General features: G+C 41.0%; 1 protein-coding gene across 2 annotated transcripts in view; it reads right to left on the bottom strand.

The window, feature by feature from the left end:
- Positions 1–25253, bottom strand: part of NCKAP1L (NCK associated protein 1 like) — a 348408-nt gene that overhangs the window by 1658 nt on the left and 321497 nt on the right. For both annotated transcript variants that reach the window (XM_088469297.1, XM_088469299.1), the window contains exon 30: positions 21312–21401. In XM_088469297.1, the coding sequence (XP_088325423.1) occupies positions 21312–21401 (90 nt within the window). The remainder of the gene's footprint in view (positions 1–21311; positions 21402–25253) is intronic.

Below are 25253 nucleotides of genomic sequence, written 5' to 3'. Positions count from 1 at the left end.
AATTTCTGGAACAGACAGTGTTTTCGGTACAGAATTCTTCCCCCCCTAATTTTTAACTCTCGTGACTAATATACTATACTAATGACCTCTGTAAGACAAGAGAATGTGTTCTGCGGCGCAAAACTAGAAATAAAAAGAGAAGAAAAATAGAGTAGTATGTTCAAATGATGTAATACTTTAAATTTGTTCACCTGATTTAGGTTACTAACATGCATTACATGATATCCCTTCCAGTCGGGTATTTGGATCAGTGCTTGTAGAACTCTTCACGCAATAAAAACCTTTTTCCTTAGCCTAAAAAGTTATTATTATTTATAGATTGTCACAGTAATAAATGACCATAGCAATAACTCACATATAGAGCAGGATGCATTGACTTAATTCTGTTCCACAGCATCAGGATGAAAATATTAGATATAGGACTGTCCAAATAAAAATACTCATTAATTATGTATTTTGTGAACCTATGTTCACTTCCCAAGCTTAGTCATCTTAGCAAGCATTTTGTGAACCCCTGTTTACATCTGCAGAGAATTTGTGGTATATTTACTAAGAATCGTGTCTGGCCGAGAATGAATGTGCTGGTAATCACTGGGATACGTGTAAGTTTTTCTTAATCAAACACAAATTTACTAAGAATCGTGTTTGACTGAATCGTATTTTCCGATGGTATATGGAACATACTTACCGACTTTTAAGTAGTCCTTTCCGGGAGCAGCCAGAGAGGACCTGGTGCTCTCAGCGTCGGGGGGCGGGGCCAGGCTATAGCCATCATTATGCCCCATCCCCTTTTAAGAAAATTCCCACTATTTGTGGATCCGCAAGGAGGGAGAGGGGCTAAATAACACGATTCACATAATTAAGCCCCTCCCCCTCCCTACGGACCCACACATTTCTTGGAAAATCTCCCCATCCTGCCCCCTTCACTAGAAAGTGGGTGGAATGTGGGAGATCTGTCTACTCTTCTGGGGGTGCGGAGGGTTACCCAAAAAATCTGGAGCCTCCAGCGACTACCAGGTGAGAAGGCATGTATGGTATGGAATCGCGTTTCATCATGTGCACGTTCAGTTGTATATGGACTGAAATGAATAGAAGTGCCTATGAGCAGCGTGTTCTGCCATAACACCGCACAGATCAATGTGATCTGTGCAGTGCTTCTAAGTGTTTCGTGTTGTGCAAAGAAAGAGTTACAATAGATTAAATAAAAAATGGAGTGGGTCCCCCCCCCCCCCCCCAAAAAAAAAAAAGCATAACCAGCATCGGACTTTTGAGCCAGGGGCAATGCCACACTTGCCAAAGCATTAAACAGGCACAAACTGGTCAGCCCAATACACCCTATTTGTATTCTCATCTATGGAACGTACATGCACGTTGATTTGATGGTGTATTGACTTCTATTTGTGTGTTCGGATGTGTTTTGCAGATAGAATCATGATTTCACACCCGTGTTTTCCTTTAGCAAATCTTCGTGTTTCAAAATCAGGGAACACAAGCACAGGAATGCAATCACGGTCAGACACGATTATTAGTAAATATACCCCTTTGTCTTATCTGAGGAAGTGAATAGAGGTTCATAAAATGTGTAATGAGTGCCTAGATTTTTATCTGGAACTCTAGAAACAAGAAACATTGATCAACTACAGTTATAAGTCAATGGGGCCTATTCATCATCGATAAATGGCCTGGTAACCATGCAGAAACACTAGTTTCCGCATATTTTACTTACCGGGCCATTCATCATGGGTCAGATAGAACCCCCTGATATTCAGCAAACTCCGAAAACTGAAAACCTCGGGTCACTTATGCGTAGCCGGGCCAACGGGGCGAAGGTAAGTAATCCAGCTACTTCTCGAGCTGCGATACTAACTGAGGGGAGCGCTGATTTTTGGATCATACTAAATCATCAGAGGCCATATGGCCTTGCATGATGAATAGGCCCCAATGTCTCCTACTTAATATGTGAGTGATTCCATGTTAACTTACTTCTCGTGCTACAGTATGAGAATTACAGTATTGTAACATTCTATATAAAATAAAATCTTTTTAAGATAAGGATTATGGAAAGAAGTTTTTATTGCTTGAGAAAGATCCAGTGAAGAATACTCCAGCACAGAGATAAAGACCCTACAGCCTGTTAAACATCTAAAGGAGGTGAGAAGATCTAATGTGCGTGTTTAAAGTGTAATTATTTTTGAATGTGTTACAATCTTGTCTTTTTATTTCTGGTGCTGTGGTAGGGAACACATTTGTCTATCTTATCCTCATTTCATTGAAAGGAACCCAGATAAACCCTCTGTTCCTATTCTGGAGGCAAATATACCAGCAATTTGTTTTTGCTATAAACTATTGAATTGTTGATAATAACTGAAAACAATGGGCCTGATTCAGACCCACTCGCGAGCGGCTGTACGCTCGCAAGTGGGTCGATGGTCTGCACTGAGCATGCGCACGACGGAGGGAGCTCCGTCGTGCGCATGCGCCAGACACGACGAGCGAAGGACTTTCCTTCGCTCGTTGTGTCCGATCAAAGGGGGCGTGCTGTCAATGTTGATTGACAGCACGCCCCCTTTGGTGGGCGTGCCGGGGGCGTGCCTCCCTGACGGGGGCGTTCCCACGGGAACGCCTCCCGTCAGAAGCCGGCCCACTGACATCACTAGTGATGTCAGTGGGAGTGATTTTGGCTCTGATAGAGCCAAAATCACTCCGGAGCTTGCGGTTGAAAACCTCAACCGCAGGCTCCGGCTCGCAATTTCGATGGTCGCGATGGTCACGACCATCGCGGCCATCAAAATGCACGCTCGTATAGCCTGTGGGTGGTGACCCACAGCTATACGAGCGTCCAGGAGGACGCTCCATGAAAAAGGAGCCCGGCCCTCATGCAGAGCGTGCGCTCTGCTCAGAGCGTACGGCTCTGAATGAGGGCCAATGTCCTTGCTTGGTAAGCAGGGTGTGATTCCAAATTCAATGCAGCCACCCCCACTTATCCTCCTCACTGTGGCATCCTCAATTGGACAGGACTGAACACTGCACAGTCCCTGCAGGAGAGAAACTTTATTATAAGTGGTAATAATGTTGTATCCACATGTGTTTGTTGTGGAAGCCTATTTAACAAGTACAGTGTCAGTAATTGTTCTGTTATCGCTGTTCCAGACATTTGCCACTGTTGTAGCTAGGATTACTGGTGTGCTAACTTCGCCTACTTTTAGTTGGCCTTATCTGTGCATTCGTTGTATTTGTCCCACCTACATGAGGCTACTTTCAGAATTTTTTCCAGATCCACTTTAAGGGGTCTATGTACTAATAATTGTGGAACTGTCCATGCAAGTTATATCCCTGGCATATTGTAGGAGTCTTTCACAGAAATGAAAGACTTTTTCTGTGGAAGCTGAAACTGCGCATGTGCACAGCGTCAGCATCCGGAGCCGGCCGGAAGCTGCAAGATATAGATCAAAAGATCTCTCTCCTGCTTCTAAGTCTCCTTAGACTTAAAGTGGTTTACACTATCAGAAGATGGTATAAACTCCCGGTGCCAAACTCCAAAGAGCTTCGCTTTTTGGAGTTTAGTACATAGGGGTCAGATCGTGGTTCCCAGTGATAATAATGGGGACTGCATTCTGTAGTGCTAATTAGCACTCTTCTGGAGATTTTCATGAACCCTCCTGCTTTGTGCCATTGGTACATAAAACAATATATAAAAAGTGGTGGTCCAGGGGTGCGACGATGCGATTTGCGCTGGATCGTGTCACCGTAGCCCCGCCCCCTGCCTTATAATGCCATTAATATTGGCATTATAAAGTGGGGGCTGAGCCACTATTGACGCGATCATACACCCCCGCTCCGCCTACTTGAACCGCCCCCACCCTCCCTGCTGGACGGAGCTGTCAGCCCCCTCCCAGATCCCCCTGCAGAAATGTCGGCAAGTATGACATAAAATGATGCAGAACCTGCAGTTTCTACATAATTTTATGTAACCAAAAGTTTGATACATAGGTACATACATAGCTTGATACATAATATTGTACAGTGTCGTGAGAATCTTGTGCTTAATAAATGACTGTAAGGAGTATAGTTACTAAAGGGCACGTTTTTTTAGAAGTGGAGATGTTGCCAATAGCAACCAATCAGATTCTCTTAACATAGAAGATAATAGCTAGAATCTGATTGGTTACAACATTTCCACTTCTAAAAACCCATATACCCCTCAGTGTTTTTTTATAGTGTACATAATATTTTGTTTCTCATTGACAATGTAGCATCATGTGATACTGTGATTTATTCCATCTGGAACAGAAGGTTATTTTAGAAGCATTTTACAAGTGTAACACGTGTTGGGAATACAGAGTAATGGAACAATGACCATAACCTGTGCATTGACCATGCTGTGCATTGATGGCAGGTCGCCATATTTCCCTCTGGAGCACATTTATTCCTCAGTCAATGAGTAATAAGAATAATCATGAGTCTACGTACACTGACAAATGAAGGGAGGTTTGGTAAATACATGTATTGATTTAGACAGCTTTGGTCATTCTCATCCCCACTGTGATAATATAGAGCTGCTCAAAAACAGACCCAAACATCATTATGTCTGTCACAGCGAGTGCACACCAGCGCACAGCGCAGGAACAGAGACTCTCGGAATTAGCTAGGTAATTGGCTTTGCTGAGCAAATCTCATCAAGCAAACAGAATATATTTAAATTATTTACCTTTATTGGAAATTAATTATCCATTTTATATTTTTGGAGTCTGTCAGAAGTACAGCCATGTACGGAAAACAGAAGCCTGAATGCCCCGGAGAGAGCTGCCAAACAGTCTGCTGTTATATAGAGATTGTAGCACTGCCTGATGATCACTAATGAAGTGCTCCTGATTAGCTGCTACTGGCTCAAATAATCTTCTATATAGATTTGGGGCTGAGCAAAGTAGGTACTTTCTGTTTCTCCACTTTGGCTTTTTTTACTTTAATACATGAAAAATAAATGTGTTATATGTCACATGGGATCGCACTGTTGAAGATGGAGAGAGTTACTGAGTATTTTCCATATTGGCTCCTTTAGGGAGGCTTCAATCCCTAACTAAGATGGCCACTATCTTGTCTCTGTGTTACAGTGCCAAAGTAGGACACTACTATTACCTTGTGTTCCATTCTGCTACAATCGCTGATACACTTGCATCCTGCACTGCTACCCACATACAGTCACCGGCTGATGGTCTGTATACTTTGCTTAATCTCTGCTCCATACCGAGAGTCTGTATATGCATACCTGTGAGTACGGCTGTACTAATCTTATTACTGCTGAAGAAAACCACCCTGCTGGTTGAGTACTGGGATGAGTACTGCCCTTCTGCTCCACGGGAGGTTTCTGTCCTCAGGGAATCTGCTGGTGTGTACAACTACAATGCTATACCACTGCTAATAATGCAGACAAATTCCGACACCTACTCTCCCGGAATGTCCAGTAGACTCTCAAATGTCGCAAAGTTTTTCCACTTCCCCAGGAGCCTAGACCAGCCTCCCTGGATCCTGCCCTATTCCCCAGTGAAGAAGGTGGTCTATCGGCTTTATTAAGTGAATTGGGACCTTGTTGAAGCAGGTATTTACTCTTCTACCTCCTTCTAAAAGTAGGTAAGAATGCATGAATTTCCTCAGATATTTGTACTTGGTGATGACAAGATGGTTGTCTATTATTTCATGATATGTGAAAAACAAAGTTTATAGAAAACCCCAGCATGATTAGTAGATACCATATTTGTCACTTCTCTTGCTAAATGGTGCAAAATCGCTTGCTCTTCAAAAAACTGTAATACCACAGGAAAAAACACATATAGGATGCATACTGTGTGTTCAAACAAGCTAGTGCATGGGATAGCAGTATGTAAAGGTAATGGTAGGTGGTGCCACCATATTGTGACGTCTTGGAAATTCCCCAACTTGCATCAGTTGTAATCTGACATCTCGTGAGTCAATTTGTACACCGGTTAGGCTGCTCATGGCAAGGCAATGTGAATTATCAGAGTTTGAGTGGGCCATGATAGTGGGTGCCTGCAAATGGGACATTCCATTTCCGAGGTTGTGCGGACATTCAACATTCCTAAATCTACAGTGTCACTTGTGTACCGGGAATACCTCATGGAAGGTATTTCCACCCACCGTGGACAGAACAGTGGCTAACCACTGGGGATTAATGATCGTGACCAGCAGTGCCAGGCCAAAATTGTTGATGGCAACAGACAAGCGACACTGGCTCAAATCACATCCACATTCAAAGCCGGAGGTACCAGATGTATATCCAGCAAGTCAGTGCAGCGTTCTTTAGCTTACAAAGGATACAGAAGTAAAAGTCCAACCAGAGTGCCCGTTAACACTACGACACCGGACATAGTGCCTCACCTGGGGTCATGACATTGTTAATTTGACCCTGGAGGACTGGTAACGTGGTGTTTCAGGCTGATGGTAGGGTTCAGGTGTGGCACAGACCCCATGAGGCCATGGACCCCAGTTGCCAACAAGGTACCATGCAGGCTGGTGGTGGTTCATAATAGCGTGGGGTGTGTTCACGTGGCAGGGTTTGGGTCTGCTGGTCCATCTGAACACGTCATTGACCAATAACCGATACATTGCAATGCTAGACGACCATTTGCAACCCTTCATGGACTTCATGTACCCCCACAACAATGGAATATTCCAGCAGGATAATGCACCGTGTTATTCAAATTGTCCAGAAGTGGTTTGAGAAGCATTCTGTAGAGTTCAGATGAATGGTGTGGCCACCACGTTCGCCCGACATGAACCCAATTGAGCATATATGGGACGTGATGGAGAGGTCCATTTGCACCAAATATCACGCATCTACAAATATCAGGGAGCTGTGGGAAGCTATCCAGATGGCATGGGTCAACATCTTTCCATCTCTCCAAAGGTCTTCCGTCCACTTGTGGAATCAATGCCATATCAAGTTGTTGCACTTTTCCGGGCTAGGGGGGTCCTACATGATACTAGGTATCTATCCCATGACTTTTGACACTTCAGTGTATATACATGATCCCTAAAATAATTATTATCACCTGAACTTGTAAGGGCAACCAATCTCCTGGGGATATGTGTATATCTAATTTATATAGTCTAGAAATGTCACTTTATCACTTAAAACAAACCAAAAATGTGTAAAGTATCTTAAGTTTTCCTTTTTTCTCTTCAAACACTGCTCGCTCTATTTGAAACATGACTAGCGACCAATACCTCAATACAACTGTGCTTGGACCACATAGAAATAGTAATATATTCTATTAAATGTCAGCATAATTTGGGGAATTTTCCAAAGTTTGCAGCTTTACTTCTGTTTGCATTGTAGCCTCTACATGCATGTTCAATTTATTTGTATTTCTTGTCATCCTGTAAATAGGATAATAGAATTAACCATGTCCTGCCTATTCTAGATCTCAATAGCAGGGCACTACAGTATTTCTGCTGCTCGGTTAGCGTGAAGAGTTTTCAGACAGGAGCAGGTTAAGAAATCATCTTGGCATTGAAGATGAATCAGATATATGAAAACACTCAGACATTTCTTCCAGAGTATCCAGGATGCTGCTAGGAGACAGAAGGAAAATGTGCTGTGCTGAAGGAAATAACATGCACATTTCATTATGAGCAGAGTATTATATACTATAATTAGGAATGCCTGTTACATAATAATCCAAAGAGGCTGGTTTTCCACATGTGAGATAGGATAACGAAGACACACACAGACCAGTGCACCTGACTCAGTGCTTCATTTTTTTCCCACAAGACTATAACAAGTGGCTAGCATTACATGTAGCTGTCATTTTATGGAAAGGAACATAGGGGTCATCTGTTTTTTGATGCACAGATGCACCTATTTCATTGCTACATACATACATTGCACCATGCTCCACCAGGTCTGCCTTTGTTTAATTATATATTCTCATTTTTGATCTGCGGATATTCATTGTTGCTTTAATGTGCACTTAAACTGAGAAAAAAGTATCCCAGTGAAAGTACTGGCGGACTTCTCTACACTGGTTGTAGTACAATAGCCCATTAGAGATTCTGGAACGTGAACTCTGCACCCCTTACATTGAATTACTATAACCATTCTACGTAACAAGATCTCGTATTTGTGTTTGGGCACATAAATCTGCTATTAAGCATCTATTCGGAAGTTTAATACTAGTGACCGTATGGGAGGGGACACAGCCATGGCTCAGGTAACGTAAGGAAGCCATAAGCACATCTCTACACATTGTCCCTCTTTGCATATGTCTGAGCGGTCAGCAGTTCAATGTCAAGTTGGGTTACTTACTAGATTTCTAATAGCATCTGTTCTCTGAGGAGAAGATAAAGCTGCCTTACCGTACATATTCAATGGTCATTGTACAGCATTAGGGGGCCTATTTTTCAAGCGTGTTTTTCATAAAATTATGTAGAAAGTGCTGTTTCTGCATAAATTAATGAATTGTTGCTATGTACTAGTAGTCTATTGCAGGAGATGTTACAGAAATCTCCTGCAGAAGGCTATTTGCAATTAGCGCGGCAGATCGCAGTCCCGATTATTATCAATAGGGAATACGATCTGCCCCCTATGTACAAAACTCCGGAAAAGCAAAGGTATTCAGAGATTGGCCCCATCTGAAGATAGTGTAAACAGCTTTAAACCTTTGGAGGTTTAGGAGCAGGAGAATTTTCCAATCCCTCTCCTGCAGCCTCTGTGTGCAGTGTCAGATTCCCCCGGAGGTGTCAATCACAAATGTGAAAGACTCCTCTAAGATGCCAGGTAAGTAACTCACAGGGACAGTGGTTATCACTACTTACAATATCTGCCACGATAGATTGTTAAATATCGTGACTATGCAGTAATTATTAATGCATAGACCCCAAGCCTTATATTGTCATGTGCTGCATTCACTGGGATCTGAAATTCTTCCCGATTGCCACTTTCTTTACTGTATTTAAATAGACTCTTTAATGAAAAGTAAATTTTTGACATTTACAAAGAGCAAAATGTCTGCTCTACAGTGCAGATACAGACTTGGACCCGCTGTGCACTACAGTTTGCACAAGAACGCAGGGTTGGACTGGCCCACAGGGATACAGGGAAAATCCCAGGTGGGCCCCTCCTTCCTCCTCTAGGGGTCAGGTTCCAGAGTGTACACTTAAATTATACATTGCTACTCTTTTAGAAGATCAGTTATCTGGTTTAGCAAGACCACTGATGAACATGGGTACTTGGTTCGCTTCTATAGTAACTACACCAAGATTCGCCCTCCTGCCAATCAAAGTGGGTGGTCATGACATAAACCTCTTCACTCCTTTTGATGGCTGTGGCTTTAACATAATGTATGGAATGGCACTGTAGCTCGTCATTCATTCACTAACCTACAATTTTATCAAAGTCATCCCAGTGGTAAGAGCTTAGATCAGTGGTTCCCAAACTTTTTTGAACCACGGCACACTAGACTATCAGCATTGTTTTCATGGCACCCCTAAGCCAAAAGTTTGTTATTGAGAAATGTAGTAAATTAGTAAAATTAAGTAAATTGTGTTTACCTGTAATTCTTAAGTTCAGTATCTGGTGGTGGACAGGTTTTACGCTTCTGTTTGTCCACCTATTTACATTACACTGACCATAAATAATTTGATTTGGTGCTGGACCACCAACTTGAGGCACCCCTGCAAATGTCCCAAGGCAGCCCAGGGTGCCACGGCGCACAGTTTGGGAACCACTGAGTTAGATAGTTAAATTTTTTTTTTGCAGTGGCATATATTTCGCCTTTACCAGACCTAATGCAGTTTTCATTGACTTTTAGACACTAGCCGGTAAATAGTGAGCCCCCCTATCACATGTGCAGTGCAATAATGTGGTATATATACTGTAGACAGGATCACCATCATGTGCTTAACTATTAGTAAGGGACTATAGTGTATTCACTACAGTGCATTGCTGTTATCAATGTGGTGCATTATCATGCATGGACTCTACTATATATATTATAAAGGGGCCCAGATCATACACTCTCTAATGGTTATCCAAGCCTCAGTGGTGGCTGGCCACACCCTCTCTAGTGCATGACTACACCCCTTAAGCATGGACCCCTACCACTGAGCCCCCTGGTGGGTCCTTTATGCCCCAGGCCAATGCCGCAAGCATAAAAAAAAAAAGACAAATCACAGGTGCACAACTCCAAATGACTAATTATATATAAATACATTATGCAATAAAATTTTGCAATAAATAAATTGAGGTTTTTAGCATAATCATGGCCAAGGTTATGGGCCTACCCACCATATCTAGGTAACCTCTGTAGGGTAGGTCCCTAACATACCATTTGCTATACATACAGGACCAGAGATATAACTGACATTGTTGTTGCTTTTTCTCTTGTATTGGAACTTTACATGGAAAGTGCTGGTTAATTTGTTCTACACACAGGACTATAGATACCTCAATTGTTTTAATATTCTTTATGAGATTCTTGTACTGAGAGTGCTGGTCACTTGTCTCATGTCTTTTTTTAGCATTATGTGTGGCTACTGAATTTATTTTATTTCATTTTTATTTTTATACTTTGGATTTATGTAATAAATGATAAATTGTACTATCTTAAAAATCACCGTCCATCTTTATAAGCGCTGGTTTTTCATGTGATTTACTGTGTTTGTTTATAGGGTGTGACTACCCCTTTACAAGCTGCTTTTGTGTCAACGCATCCCTATTCATCTTTTCTTGTAGGTCCCTAACATACTAGGGTTCAAATCCAGAGCGCAGGACACCTCCAAACCAGCTCAGCCGAGCCACCCCAGGGCATCGCTCTAATGAGAAAGGTGAAGTGTAAAGTAAGATAGGTAAGAGCAGCTATGGCTGTATATATAGGATGGAGAAGTGAAAATACAAATATAATAAACAAACAGTAAAAGTGTTAAAATGTGCAAAAAAGGAAAAATGTGTTATAATGCGATGCCCTGAAGCAGACCAACCAAAGCAATTCAGGGGACCCACGCCCCAAAAATCAACCCAGTCTAGGATCCTTTCCTATACACAACACTGCAAGCATACCTAGATTTTACCCCTGGTACACTTAGTTGGACTCATTTTCAGAGATGCAAATGATTGCACAGACAGAGGAAAGTAGTTGGGGGCAGTGAAGTATGTGCGCAGAAACATAATATAATTGACTGAAGAAAGATTATTTTAATGAAATAAAGTGTAGAGAGTATGCAAATTTCAAGTTGGTTCCTTACCAGTCCTGGCCATTTGTCTCTGAAAAATTACTTTCATTCTGCACCTGGCCTTAGATAGGGATATAACTATAAAAGCCCCTTAACCCCTAAATCCTATGGATACCACTGTTTTCACAGAATTATTGCTGTATTTAGTATCATCCTGATTTAGAAATACTATAAAATAGGAGATATCAGAGATATACCATGTTCAGTGCTTAACCAATCTCAACAGCCGCCCACAGGTTGTCTAAGGCGATGGATAAATGAGGCTATTTAACAAGCTCTGAAATACTTAGCTTGAATACCAACATTCCATTTCTTGAATGCCAACTTTGAGCTCCCCCACCTTCACTACTTTTCAGCTTGTAAAATAATTATCAAAAAGAAAGCTCACGGATCTAGGACCATTTTGTCCTACTGCTTTTACCAATGCATTAACCTCCAGTATCAAAGAGCTCATGAAATCAGTTCATCAAAAGCCTGTTGTGTAGAGGTAGGCCATTTGGAAAATTGTTCCCTGCTTAGTCCAGATAGGAAGTAGAGCCATGATTGGAAAGTTACATATAAATTGTCTGTAGTAGTTGGTACAGGCAGCTAAAAAATTGCACTGTTTTAACATATTCTTGTACTGGCAATCATCAATTATTTTACTCTTGGAGGGTTATATCCAAAGGTTGTCAGGGTTAATGATGTACCCTAGTAATATAACTATGGGAAGTTTGCCTTGGCAAACAGTCAATACTGTCACAGCTTCCCCATCCCTGCCAGAAAATGTTTGCAATGTTCTAAACTGATTTAAGACTAAATCAGCATATCATCCAGGTTTATCATTACATATTAGTGTAAGAGATCCCAAGAACACATCATTAGCAAAATGTTGAAAAGTTTCAAGGGAACTGCAGAGGGCAAAATGCATAACCTGGTATCAAATTTGCCCACGCAGTATCTTTTGTGTAAGGCTGTTTCCCATTAAACTTCATTCAACCCTTAACACATTCTAAATTAAAACCACCCCTGAGATAAAACTTAGCACAGATCTTGGTAAACCACAATTCCTTTAAAAGTCCCTGGATCAATAGAGTTTGTATAGATTCATGTCAGAGATCTGACTTAGTGCCTCATAGACAATGCAGGGTCTAGAAGATCAATTTACAATATTTAGCAGTTATTGCATGAGAGGATGAGAGCTGTATGAAGACTTTCTACAGGTTTTCTTTTATATGGTCTTAAATAGTCATAAAATATTCAATTGGGGATTTGACAAAAAAAATATAATACATACAGTCAAAAAGGGATCTGCAGGTCAGCAAATTAGCTATATAGGGTCTGTGAGGTGCAACCAACTCACTTGCTGGAACCTCTCCTATAAAGTGCTGTGAGCAAAATGGAGGTTTGATTGAGACAATCCTGTTAATCCAATAAACATCAGGATTATGACAGGAAAGCCATGGAACCCCTGAACACCAAGGTGCTAGGACCTCACCATGCCAGGTTGCAAGCAATGCTCAGACAATCTCTACCTGGGTGTGGTAACAGACCCATCATTGGTTTCCAAAGGCACAGGGTGGATTTTACATACCACAGTAATGAGATGTAGCTACATAAATTCCTCATCTATAAAGTTTCTCATGGAACCATAATCTACAAGAGCAGCTTTAGTCAATTTTCAGATCTTAAAGTAAAACTGTTAATGTAAATATAGTATATTGGGGCTGCTGTACTGTATTGTACTTGTAATCCTAACCCTCCCCCAACCCCAATACTTACCTTCGGGATGCCGGCGGATAAGATTCTGGTACCGGGATTCCGACTGCTGTTGGGATTCCAGCGCCAGTATTTTGGCCACCGGCATCCTGACGCCAGGATGCCGAGTACTTCCCTTCTATAGAATTTCTCGGTTTATGAGATAATGGATGATCCTAATTGCAAAACTTTGTGACATGTGATGCATATGTGATTTAAAAGTTATACTGCTTTAGCGGGATAAATGTGCACACTCCCCTGCATAAACACCCGCTATAATATATATGCAGAATTATGAGCTAACCATATCTTTGAAAAACATGTTGATATAATGAAATGCAGAATTAGGAGATCATTTGACTACATTGACTTATTGATATTTGTGCTGATTGATGAACATATCCTATAGGCTGCCCCTCAATTTTTTTGTATTCCCATATGATGTATGCATAAGTGCAGGTAGAGGCTAGCACCATACTGTTCCATTACAGTTTTATCATGCAATATACTTTTTGCTATAGAAAATATTATCTTTTATATAATATGCTAAATTATTGGTTGATATTATTGCTCCTACATTTTAAATTATTTTGATTAAAAGTCATATTTTAATTCTATCATACATATCTTTTCAAGTGTGCCCCCACACAGAGTCCTTTTTTCCTCCTTCCAATTTGAATGGATACCATTTGCACTGATAATGAGGATGGATATTCACAAGCATATGGATATGGCAGGGCCGAAGGGAGGGTGGTGCGGCCGATGCCTCCGCACAGGGCGGAATTCCGCAAGGTCACCGGCCGCTACCTGCCGGGCTCCGGAGGTCTGCAGGAAGAGACCTCCTGGAGTGCTACGCGGCAGAGCAGAGCAACTCTAAATAATACCCCGCCCTCCAACTGATGGGCGGGTGAAAATGTATGCGCTTGCGGGAAGAAGGGGGCAGGGGGGAGCGAGAGGGGCGGCAGTGCAGCACAGAGCGCTCTGACGTCCTGCTATGGCGCTGGGATAGGGGCATAGATTTGTGCAACTCATCATACTGGCAAACATCTGCACTTTTACCCACCAGGACCTGTAGCCTACAATAGAAAAGTCTTTATGCTGAAGACTCTTGTTGCCAAAATATTGGGCTCTGTTCACATTCCAGCATCATTTTCCTGACTGATCTGATCATGTAACAGACAGCTTACACAACTTTGTCCCTCTCTTCTATCCATTGTCCCAGATGGCGTAACTCGCCTCGCTGACTCTCCACCAGCTCTTTGGGCTAACAGATTACTGACACAATGTGGCTGCTTAAATTGATCATTTTAAGTGCTGTGTTCCCTGACATTTTACTTGATACAAAGTGTCTGTTTAAACCTGCTACAGCCTTGCACAACTGATTGCACAGAGAGCTTACTTAGTGACACAAAGTACAGTACCTGCCTCAAATGACACAGTTTTGCACAGTTGATCTGGTTAAGTGCTTGTTTTCCCAGACAGGTAAGTAGGTGACAAATAGAAGGTTGGTAAAATGTAGCTAAGGTTAGTATCAGAGAATCAATGAATAAATTAACAGCAACAAGGGATTAATGGAATGAAACACCATAGTGTAGCAAATACAGTTACCAGAGGATATTCTTCTTAGGGTGAGGAAAGACAACAAGAGAAATATAATGAAAATCCAATAAGCAAAGCCCTTGAAAGGATGACACTAGTAGACAGGATACAAATGTGCAGTCCGTGTAGTGTAAGGCTGCAGTATCAGGATTACTAGATCCTAGCACCTGTATGAATGGGTCTATTCACAAATGGACACATCACAAAAACTCATTTGTGCTGGAGACTTTCTAATGACCCTTCATGTCTTCATCTGGAAATCTTGTCTCTATGGTTTGTTTGTCCCTTATGTTGCCCATTTACTCCATATGGCTGTTAGTTATTATGTATGCATACAATACCATCAGCCTTATCTCCTGTTGTCATCTGCCTTATAGGGGATGATTCAATAGTTTTTTCATGCCCAGTCTCACAAATACACCAGGTTTATCCATGTAAAGTGGCTAAACCTATTTAAAGTCTTGGTTCCCAACACCAGGACTTTTTGCAATAATAGAATTGCTTCGTTGCGCACCCATTACTCACAGCCAGAGGTGAAAACAACTTCATTCCCCCCATAGAGTCATTCAATTGTTGCTTGGGTGGCGATAATTAATGAGCGCCCAGTTTTGCAATTCACTTGTTTTGGGCGGTCATTAATTATCGTCCTCATCACACCTTATTAGACTGGGTTTAGCCGTGTAAATTGGCTAAACCTGTCTAAAGTCCTGATGGTGCCCTAACTGTGCATAAGGCCACATTTGCTTTTTATAAGACTGATTTATGGATTTTATTGATGTTTTAAAATATTAAAATGTTTAAAGGAATTTTATAGTGATTGTGTAATTGGGTGAACTCTGGTAGAGAGGTCTCTGTGTAAAATCAAGAAGACTTCATCACAAATCTTCTCCATTGGGTATATTACTAAAAGGAATAGTAAAAATGAGGTATTATTGAAGTCATTAGACATGGGATGTAGTTATGAGGCCGCTGGTCCCAATACCTACAGGGATATCCCGACAAGGGACTTTAGATAGGCATTGAAATACCGACGCCTATCTTAATCCCGACGCTGGAACGCCGAAGGATGCGTGCCTGAATGAGGTAAGTGGGAGCGCCCTGAGCGTTAGCCGTGGGGGTGGGGGGTTATAGGTTTAGGGAGCGTAGTGGGGCTAGGGTTAGGTTTTGGGAGGGAATGCTATGGTTATGCACCCCTAGGGGGGTAGGGTTAGGGTTAGGCACTAATGGTAGGGTGCAGGGTGTGGAGGGTTAGGCTACAAGAAGGGAGGGTTAGGGTTGGAGGGGAAGGGGGGGGTAAGTAAACTTACCCGACCCGTCGGGATACCAACCATCGGGATGCCGCTGTTGGTATTCTGACAGAAGGCATCCTGACAGCTGGCATTACATACCGATTCCATGAGACATATATAAAGGAGTAATATCTGGCGCACCCAAGAACCCTCTATCATATTCTGCTGCTCCCTCAAGACCGTTACCTTGCTCCGGGTACCCTCCTCCGGGAGAGTGTGTCCCCAATGCGTAGAAATCAAGAAATGGCGGCACTCTGGAGACTTTCAAACATTTGGGAAACATTTTTTAAAGTCCCCGGAGTGCCGCCATTGCCACTAATTTTTTAAAGGTTCCAGAGTGCCGCCATTTCCTTATTTTCATGAATATATATATATATATATATATATATATACACATCTTTATGCCCATATTAATAACCAGCATTAGTGCAAGCCCTATCTTAAAATCTAAACCTATGTAGTCTAAGACAGACACTTACCTTAAACAAAAATCAAGCTCTTAATCTATTCCTATAATAAATGTACTTGTGTGTATTCATTATTTAATCTGAGAATGGAGTATGCTCTAATGGCACAGCCCACAAGTTCACCTTCATTGACAAGTTTGTCGGCAGTATCTGGCCTGACCTACCTCTCATCTCCATATAAATAAGGGGCTGGTGCCAAAAAAAACAAAAAAACAATGACAAACAATGATATAATTCGAATTTACAACCCTTAATAAATGTGGGCAGAAATAAGAGGCTCATAGGCACGTATGTAACAATGGTACAGCTACATATCCGCCCATGCCAATATAACTACTTTCACCGATATTTGCCTCCTGTACTTTTGCTTTTTGCTTCAGTCCAATGTGTTCATTAATAGGGGTGATAGTGAGTTTGAAGATGGAGGAACTACGGTATACTAATAATTTCACTAATATAATCACAAGCATGCAGCTAAATGCATGAGCCACAGGCAATGAGAATGCAGAGGAGTAGTGTAAATGGAAAGCCAAAAGGCAGAGCTGCCAGCAAATAGGCAGAGTCAGGAAACAAGCAGCTTGTTCCCTGTACTCTATAATTGGTAACACTTATTAATTACATCTTCAACTCTGAGAATGTTAATATCGATCTTAACTTAACAATAAAAGATAGTTTATTATAAAAGAATTGAAGCATACAACATAAGATGAAGTCCCATATTTCTACCTGCAATGCAGGGCTAGTCCCACAGGCGTAAAACCGGTTAATATTCTCCATTAAACTGTATGTGATGAGCACATCTACTAATCCACCTTGTGTTACTCTTTCAGCAAGCCTTTGTCAATCCCTGGCCCTAATAATACAATGTGTTGGTGGACCATTCCGCCACTCTAGGCTTTAAGCCCTCTGGCAGTGAAGATTAAGGACCTTCTGCCTCTTACTAAATTTCCTAAGCATGGCTGTGAGGGCCGGCACATTAGCTCTTAACTTGTGCTCCCTCCTACAGTATCAGCACTGTCCACTCTCATTAATAGCACCGGCCCTCTGCAGACATTTGCATTTAAATTGCTTTTGCCTATAAATCTGTGTGCACTTTCCGAATATAAATCTGGAAAGCAAGTATACAGGAAAAAGGAATTACAGTGAGGAAGAGAATACAGAAAAAAATGACAGAGGAAGAGACGCAGAAGCAAATAAGTGCAAACACAGAACTATATTTTACACCATCATCAAATAACACTGTACAACAAATTAATACTTGTAATTTGTTTCCTTTCTAAGAATAGTCATACATTACTAATTTGAGGTCAAGAAAAACTAAAATGATTTCAGAATGTTTTTACTAGCTCTATTTTTTGAGCTACACTACTTGCACTATACTGTATGTACATTAGTAATATCGTCATAGTGAAAAGCTATTTTAAAATAATCTCATATTTTCTTGATAGAAAATAAATAACAGTAGTTTTAATTCAGTCAATCACAAATAAGAACACAAAACGAAACAAACATACAGAATACAAAAGTACTATCTAATATAGTGGCCTATTCATGGGGGTGCTTTCTGTTTGCTTGTCGCTTGTACTCCTCTTCTGGGGAATCTCTTGTCACTGTCCAACAGTAGTGATTCACCTTCCCTGATATCTTTGTTCCATTGCTGAAATGTCTTGGTGGAATCACTCACTATGCTTGTCACTTAGTGCACCACAGTTATCTTGTGTGGGTAATCCCGTGAATCGCATATATTTGAATAGGGGAGGGGACAAATAACTGATTCATTTAATTGGGTCATTAAGCCCCGCCCCCTCTGCGCGGAACGCAGATTGCTGGTAAGATTCTCTCAATTCTGCCCACTTCACTAGGAATACCCCTACATCGTCATAAATGGGCTATATCTCGGAACGCTGAGCTAACTGAGAGTTTTAAATGTCCTATTCATTCTTTGCATGCTGAAATCAATTAGAAGTAACTATTTTCACATCGGAAACATTTTCATTGTTGTGCAGTGTTATCAGTGTGTGTAAAAGAATACTTACCCACTGAATGTGACATTACTTACATTTTTATCCTGTTCACTATGGGTGAGATGATGGGCTGAGTAAAATGCATGCCCGTTTCCAGAGCATATCTTGCATGTTTCACATTGCCCATGCACCAATACTCTCAACCTTAACTGAAGAGGAGTAATTGGGCTGTAATAGGGCATTCTTACATATTGTAGACACAGATCAGTGAGTGTATGTCAGCACAACTGCAGGCTATGCAATGTTCAGAACTGTAAATAGGGATGTGCGACTGGTGCTGCAGCACAGAGCGCAGGGATCTGTGGGCGGCACCGTTGCTGCCCCATGGCACTTACTTCTGGTTGGTACCTGGAACAGCACCCGGCAGCCACTGCGGCTGCGGCAGTGCCACTGCCATCTGTAGCGTCCTTTGGATGCTACAGGCAGGCACCCTGCCGTGTGTACCGCTGCACGGAGCTGTCCCTGCCCACTAAGTGTGACATCATGATGTCATGCACAAAGGGGTGTGGTCGGCACAGGGCGCATTAAAACCCTGTTACAGCAATGGCAATGTTTGACGTGAGTGGAAAGATGTCTGTTTCCAGGCGTATCATTTGAACCAAGTATAGGCATATGGAGAGGAGCAGCAGGAACATAAAGATGCATACTACTCTGCATATTTGCGAAAATACAAATGTATTTCTCTGTACACATTAACTTCTATTTGTGTGCAGCTTGGTATCAGGCCCTGTGACTGTATGGCCTGCCCCACATAGACTTACCTGCCCCACAGGCTATTCAAATTGGTACATTCGAGCAAATAAAGAATCCTTTTTGCCGCAATATGTGGCTATAAGTTGTCTTAATGTTTTGGGGGGACGCTTCTTAAAGTGTTGTGCACGTAAAGTGATGATGTAACAATACTGGGAGAGAGGAGCAGACTGCAGCTCTGCAGGAGAGAACACCAGTCATTCTACAATTACTGAATAGAAAGTATTGCTGTTACTGCAGATGCACTACAAGAGCATAGATAGCTTTATAGGTTTCATCCCAAAATACAAGAACGGTCAGTAGCCCATTAACATACATGTCTACTCTCCCGAGAGGCACCGCCGGAAGAGTAGGCATATCTCCCACGTCCTGCCCAATTCCTAGTGAAGTAGGCAAGATAGAGAGAATTTACGTGGCAATTTCTTATCCGTAGAGAAGAGGCGGGGCTAAATGGTGCAAATCGCATCATTTACCCCGCCCCTCCTCTCGGAACCACCGCAAATAGCGGGGGGTTTTCTGTAAAGGGATGGGGCCTAATGACGATTATAGTGTGGCCAGGCCCTTCGAATACGAAAGCAGTAGCTCCCCTCCGGCTGCTCCTGGAAAGGTGCCCAGCAATGGGCCATATTCAATTTGCATTGGCGAGAAAGTTCCTCCTGCCTGACTTTTCACCGCCTTCGCGTTTTTTGGACGTGAAAACTTTTCATGTGCACTCCCGATTTACTCCGTATTCAATTGCCAAACAGGCGAAAACAGGACCTGGCGAATGTGGCACAGGTGAAAAGTACAGGTTGAATTGGGGGAATCACTCTGTACCCCTGAAAAAGATGGGCTGACTTCGGAAATCATTATGGTAGTTTAGTATTAGCCCTAATTGAACTAGTTAGGGTACGTAAGTGGTGGTAATTGCTTGCTATTAGCGTCTTGGTAAAAGTGGTGAAGAATGGCATAAAGCAGTGTTTTTTGGAGCAAATAAGTAGTTCCATCAAATTTGGGGTGCTTGAAAATGAGTGTTAGCATATTTAATGTCTCTAAAATGAAGTTTAGAAAAATGAATTCCTCCGTCATACAAGCACCTGCAATCCCCAAAACACTTGGCCCCTTCTTAGAGCACCCCCAGAAACTTATTTCGCTAGTTTTTGAAGTTGTCCTCCCACTTTTTCCATTTTCGCCCCAAATTTCTAATGCGTTTTTTGAGGTGTTCCTGGAATTTTTTTTTCTGTTTTTGGATGAAGTGTCCTTTGGGGGTGTGTACCAAGGGTTCTGAGTGGTTTCCCAACACCTGCACCCCAAAATATAGATTTTGCATTTCTTTTCTCCTGCTATTCTGTGGAGAAAAAGTATCGCCTGTTTCAGTGCATTGACTTTTTGCATAGGCGAATACGGACTGGAATTGAATACGGAGATAAATCTTCATGCAAAATCTTCGCCAAAAACCATGCGAAAACAGCTTTTCGCTCCGAATTGAATATGACCCAATGTCGGTAAGTATGCCATTATATAACATATTACTCACAGAAAGTACTGTAAGTGCATCAAAATAGTTTGTCTAGCTTGTTATTGTTATTATTCTTATAAAGAAAAATGAAGAGCAAGGAAATGGAAAACTCTCTTCCCTTGAAAGGTATGTAGTCATTATGTTGACATGATCTGAATGTCAACATTCAGAATGTATATATATTGACAGTGAACATGTCGACATGGATATAACATATGTACATTATGTACTGTGACTACAGACTGGTAATGATTATCCACATAGTAAATAATAGTGCATAATGTATTAATTAGACAAGCCTTTGCAACTGACTGTCTAAAACAGTATTTTAGAACAACTAAAACTTTATTCTATGTGACAATTTTCTTCACACTTGCAAGATAAGTCATCAGATGACAAAAAGATATCACTGACAATTCATCAGATAAGAAAAATATATCACAGACAATTCATCAGATAAGAAAAAGATATTTCTCCTGAGTTTATTTGTTTCAGTTAATCCCAATATACCCAAGAAATTGTCCCCTTGTGAACTTGTGAAAGTGAAAATAAAATAATGAATCCTTCTCTTACTGGCTGAGAGCTGATAAACAAACTCCTAGAGTGCATCTTTACTGTGATAGCTGCATGAGACATCTTTGCACAGGATGTTATTACAGATTAAGTGCCAATAGGGTGAGGCGAGCAGCGTGATACTTACAAGATGAAGCAGAAGTAAAATAGACTCCCGGTATTTGGCTTTTAGTTTGTCTGTTTCCTCCCCGAGGTGTAGAAGGCTCCCTGATGCCATCTGAAAAAATGATAACACAAGAGAATTACTTGGAGATATAGCACTCTGTCTGTCAGTCAGTAAGGGTCACTGAGGAACATGCAAAATTCTGCAACTTGTTGTTTATCTGTTATGTCATATTCTTATATGTATGTAAAAATCCATTCGTATGGAAAGTGCATGGATGTGCAGATCAAGATGGCTGCAGCTGCCAGGGGGGTAAAAGGTTATATTGTGTGAGCTAGATTGTAAGCTCCTAGGAGCAGGGTCCTCCTCCACACTGTCTCACAGCCTTCTTCTCTAGCACTTCTATGACAGCCGTCACCTTCAGAGCTGTACTGTGTATGGAGAAAGTGTTGCTAATTGTTACTTGTGTTCTGTTTATATTTTGGTTACTGTATTGTAATGTAATGTTCTGTGTACCCTTTACTGTATGTACGGCGCTGCGGACCACTTGTGGCGCCCTATAAATAAAATGTAATAATAATAATAATAATAGGTGGACATTTGCAGATTGGAGTGGTCCCATCCAAATGTGGTCTGTAGTCATGGAGCAGAGCCATTTGTTGTTACATTTGAAAAAAAACCTAAAAAAAATGATTTTGTCATTCATGATGGAAAATGTTATTGTGTACAGTACATGTTTCTAGTATAAAAGCAAACAAACACCCATGTAACAAATATTCCAATATACAAACAGACACATCCCCTAATTCCCAGATGTGATTTAAGACATAAGTGAGACAGTAACAAGCCGTATATTTGTACAACAATTGGGGAAAAAAAACAACTTATGTAATGAAGGAGGTAACCCAAAGCATTATTAGGAAGGACTATATGAGAATAAAAACACTGCATTTTGTATTCTTTTCAGCAAGGGCACTTCCAGTCTAATTCACAATCCAGCAAAGTAGGCAAGGGCTGATTTAATGAGGGCAAAATGAGAGCATGAATTGTGGATGTTTGGATGTTGGCACATTCATAAATGACCACTGATCTTTTCTGTCACCAAATAAATGGTCACAATATATACAGCCTTTTTTCTTCTGCACATGTACATCTTTTCTATATATATATATATATATATATATATATATATATATATATATACAAAGTGTTAAGTCACAAGATGTGTCAAAACACACAGCGTCACTCCAGGATTTATCAGTATCAGATTTAATGTGGATTCAACGTTTCCACATTAAATCTGCTACTGATAAATCCTGGAGTGACGCTGTGTGTTTTGACACATCTTGTGACTTAACACTTTGTACCTTTGTATGCCACTGCTTTATGCGAGCACCCAGGTCACATTACCATATGGAGGATTAGTGTGTGCCGAGCCACATTGGACTATATATATCTTATTAAAAAAATACCTACGTTTTGCGCTTAGAAGATAAGCAGCACTACAGGAGGAAGCTCTGTTAGAAGGAACCAATATAACATAAACACATAAAAACTTCCTAAGTGCGCTATGTGCAATCAAATTAAAACAGTTTGAGTTAGCAGGTTGCTTGAATGTGAAAGTCCTTCCTCTAATTGTTTAAATTGGGTATTCTTTTTTTACACTGTATGACATTAGACCATGAGGGGTCCTGTGAATATACACTCCACCAAAAAAAAATCACCCAACAGAAGACCTGAAGGCCAAGTTCTGGTTCACTTAAACAAAGTAAAACACATAACATAGATCCAATAAATCAATGAGCTAAGGCCAGTGTAGAGATGCTTTTTGAGACCCACCCTCACCTTTAAACAGGTGTGGGCTCAATAGGGAGGGAATCTTCACACAACTGGTCAATGGAACCGTAACTGGTAAACCCTACGCGTTTCGTCTTTTGACTTCATCAGGGGTAGGTATCAAAAAAATTTTTTATTGATAACCCATAAGGGTATGATTTACAGGTAGTAATCGGTAGTAGGTGGGTAACGCTGTACTTCAGCTGATTAATCACAACCCAATAGGGCCCAAATATGATTCAAGCCTGATAATCAAATATCTACTCCTAATGGGTTCATAGTAACGATCAGAGTTAAACTCAAATAGATTTACAACATTTAGTGAGTCAGCAGTAACTGTCCGAAGCTCCTCAAAATTAATCAAAAGCTGCTAAGGACCTAGGTGTTCCCTTCTGTGAGAGCAAACAGATGTGGGCCAGTCTTAAGCTTCCACAAATAATTCATTTTATTAGAACATGCTCTAAACAGTATAATTATTATTATTATTATTATTATTATTATTATTATTATTATTATTATTATTATTATTATTATTATCCTTTATTTATATGGCGCCACAAGTGTTCCCCAGCACCTTACAGAATACATAAACTAAGAAGTGAACAAGAAAGGAGTAACTTACAGTACATTACAGTGCAGAACAAGGATATGGTTTATATACATTGCTGCAGTAGCGATTAAATTACTCAAAATAAGCAGCAGGGGGTCAGCAGTCTAGTGTAAGGTACCCTCGTGGTGAGTAAGGAGTAGAAGAAAGTGTGAGAAGAAGCACAAGAGGTCCCGGCTCGCGAGAGCTTACATTTCTACAGGGAAGGGGAAGACAGAGAGGCTACGTAAATCATTTTGTAAATTAATTTTAGCAAATAAAAATGTATATATAATACATAATGTAGAAGTACTTAAGTGGTAACTTTTAATCACAAAACAAGATATTTTTATTTCTTTGCACAATTAGTAACATTGAAATGAACGCAATTAATGCACGTTAAGTGGTAGTAATATAATGTATACTTGCATACTGAATTTTAGAGAGCCCTCCTGGACACCTGGGAGCGGTTTCTGTCTAATGTACACAATTTTAGTTACATAGTATAGATACAGAACTGTTGTGTTTGTGTGTGTTATTTATTGGTGTTTTCATCATATAAGAATCACTTTTTTATGCCCCTCTCCCTGTTACTCCTGACAAACAAATCATAGCTGCACGCGGACCGCACATTTGTGCTTGACTTCCACTGTTTCTGAATCTCCGCATCACTGTGAGTTATGTGCACAGATTCATGTGGCAAGATTAGGAAGTTAGTCATGCAATGAATTTAATAGGCTTTTTGTATTCAGCCATTACTTTTCTATGGGCAGAGCCTTTTCATACAGAAAGCCCATCTTCCAGCGATGCAAAACAGTTTAGGAGGAAAACAGAACTCTGTTATTTGCAAGAGAGAATCTTTTCCCTCAGTATAATGAGTAATTGAACAGCCCCGGAGTATGTGAATGAACAGTTGGCAGATCATGCTGTGGATATACGGTAGTTACTGTGTGTAAGCTCATATATTGTACCTGGCACAACATAAACCGAGTATGTGCAACACTGGTGTTTAAATGAACTTAAAAGACCAACCCTTACTTAACAAAGGGATATCAGCATTGTTCAGATGTACAGTATACAGGCAACAGTTTTGTGGGTTCGACTCCCACCATGCCACTAATTGTGTGGAGTTTGTATATTCTCCCCGTGCTTGTGTAGATTTCCTCCGGGTGCTCTGCTTCTTCCCACTCTCCAAAAATATACTGATAGGTTAATTGGCTCCCAACAAAAAATTAAACCTATTGTGTGTGTGTACATGTGTTAGAGCAGCGGTTCTCAAACTTGGTCTTCAGGACCCCACACAGTGCACATTTTCCAGGTTACCCAGCAGGTGCACAGGTGTATTAATTACTCACTGACACATTTTAAAAGATCTAATTATTTCACTTGTGATTCTGTGAGGAGACCTGGAAAACAAGACCTGTTTGGAGTCTTGAGGACCGAGTTTGAGAACCTGTGTGTTAGGGAATATAGGGCCTGATTCAGACCCGCTTGCGAGCGCATATCGCTCGCAAGCAGGTCGATGGCCGGGCAGTGCGCACGCA

The sequence above is a fragment of the Taudactylus pleione genome, unplaced genomic scaffold, assembly GCF_031769625.1.
Source record: "Taudactylus pleione unplaced genomic scaffold, aTauple2 ptg000089l, whole genome shotgun sequence".
NCBI classification, from domain to species: Eukaryota; Metazoa; Chordata; class Amphibia; order Anura; family Myobatrachidae; genus Taudactylus; species Taudactylus pleione.
The sequence above is the reverse complement of the archived record's forward strand: the minus strand, read 5'-3'. Positions and strand labels throughout refer to the sequence as shown.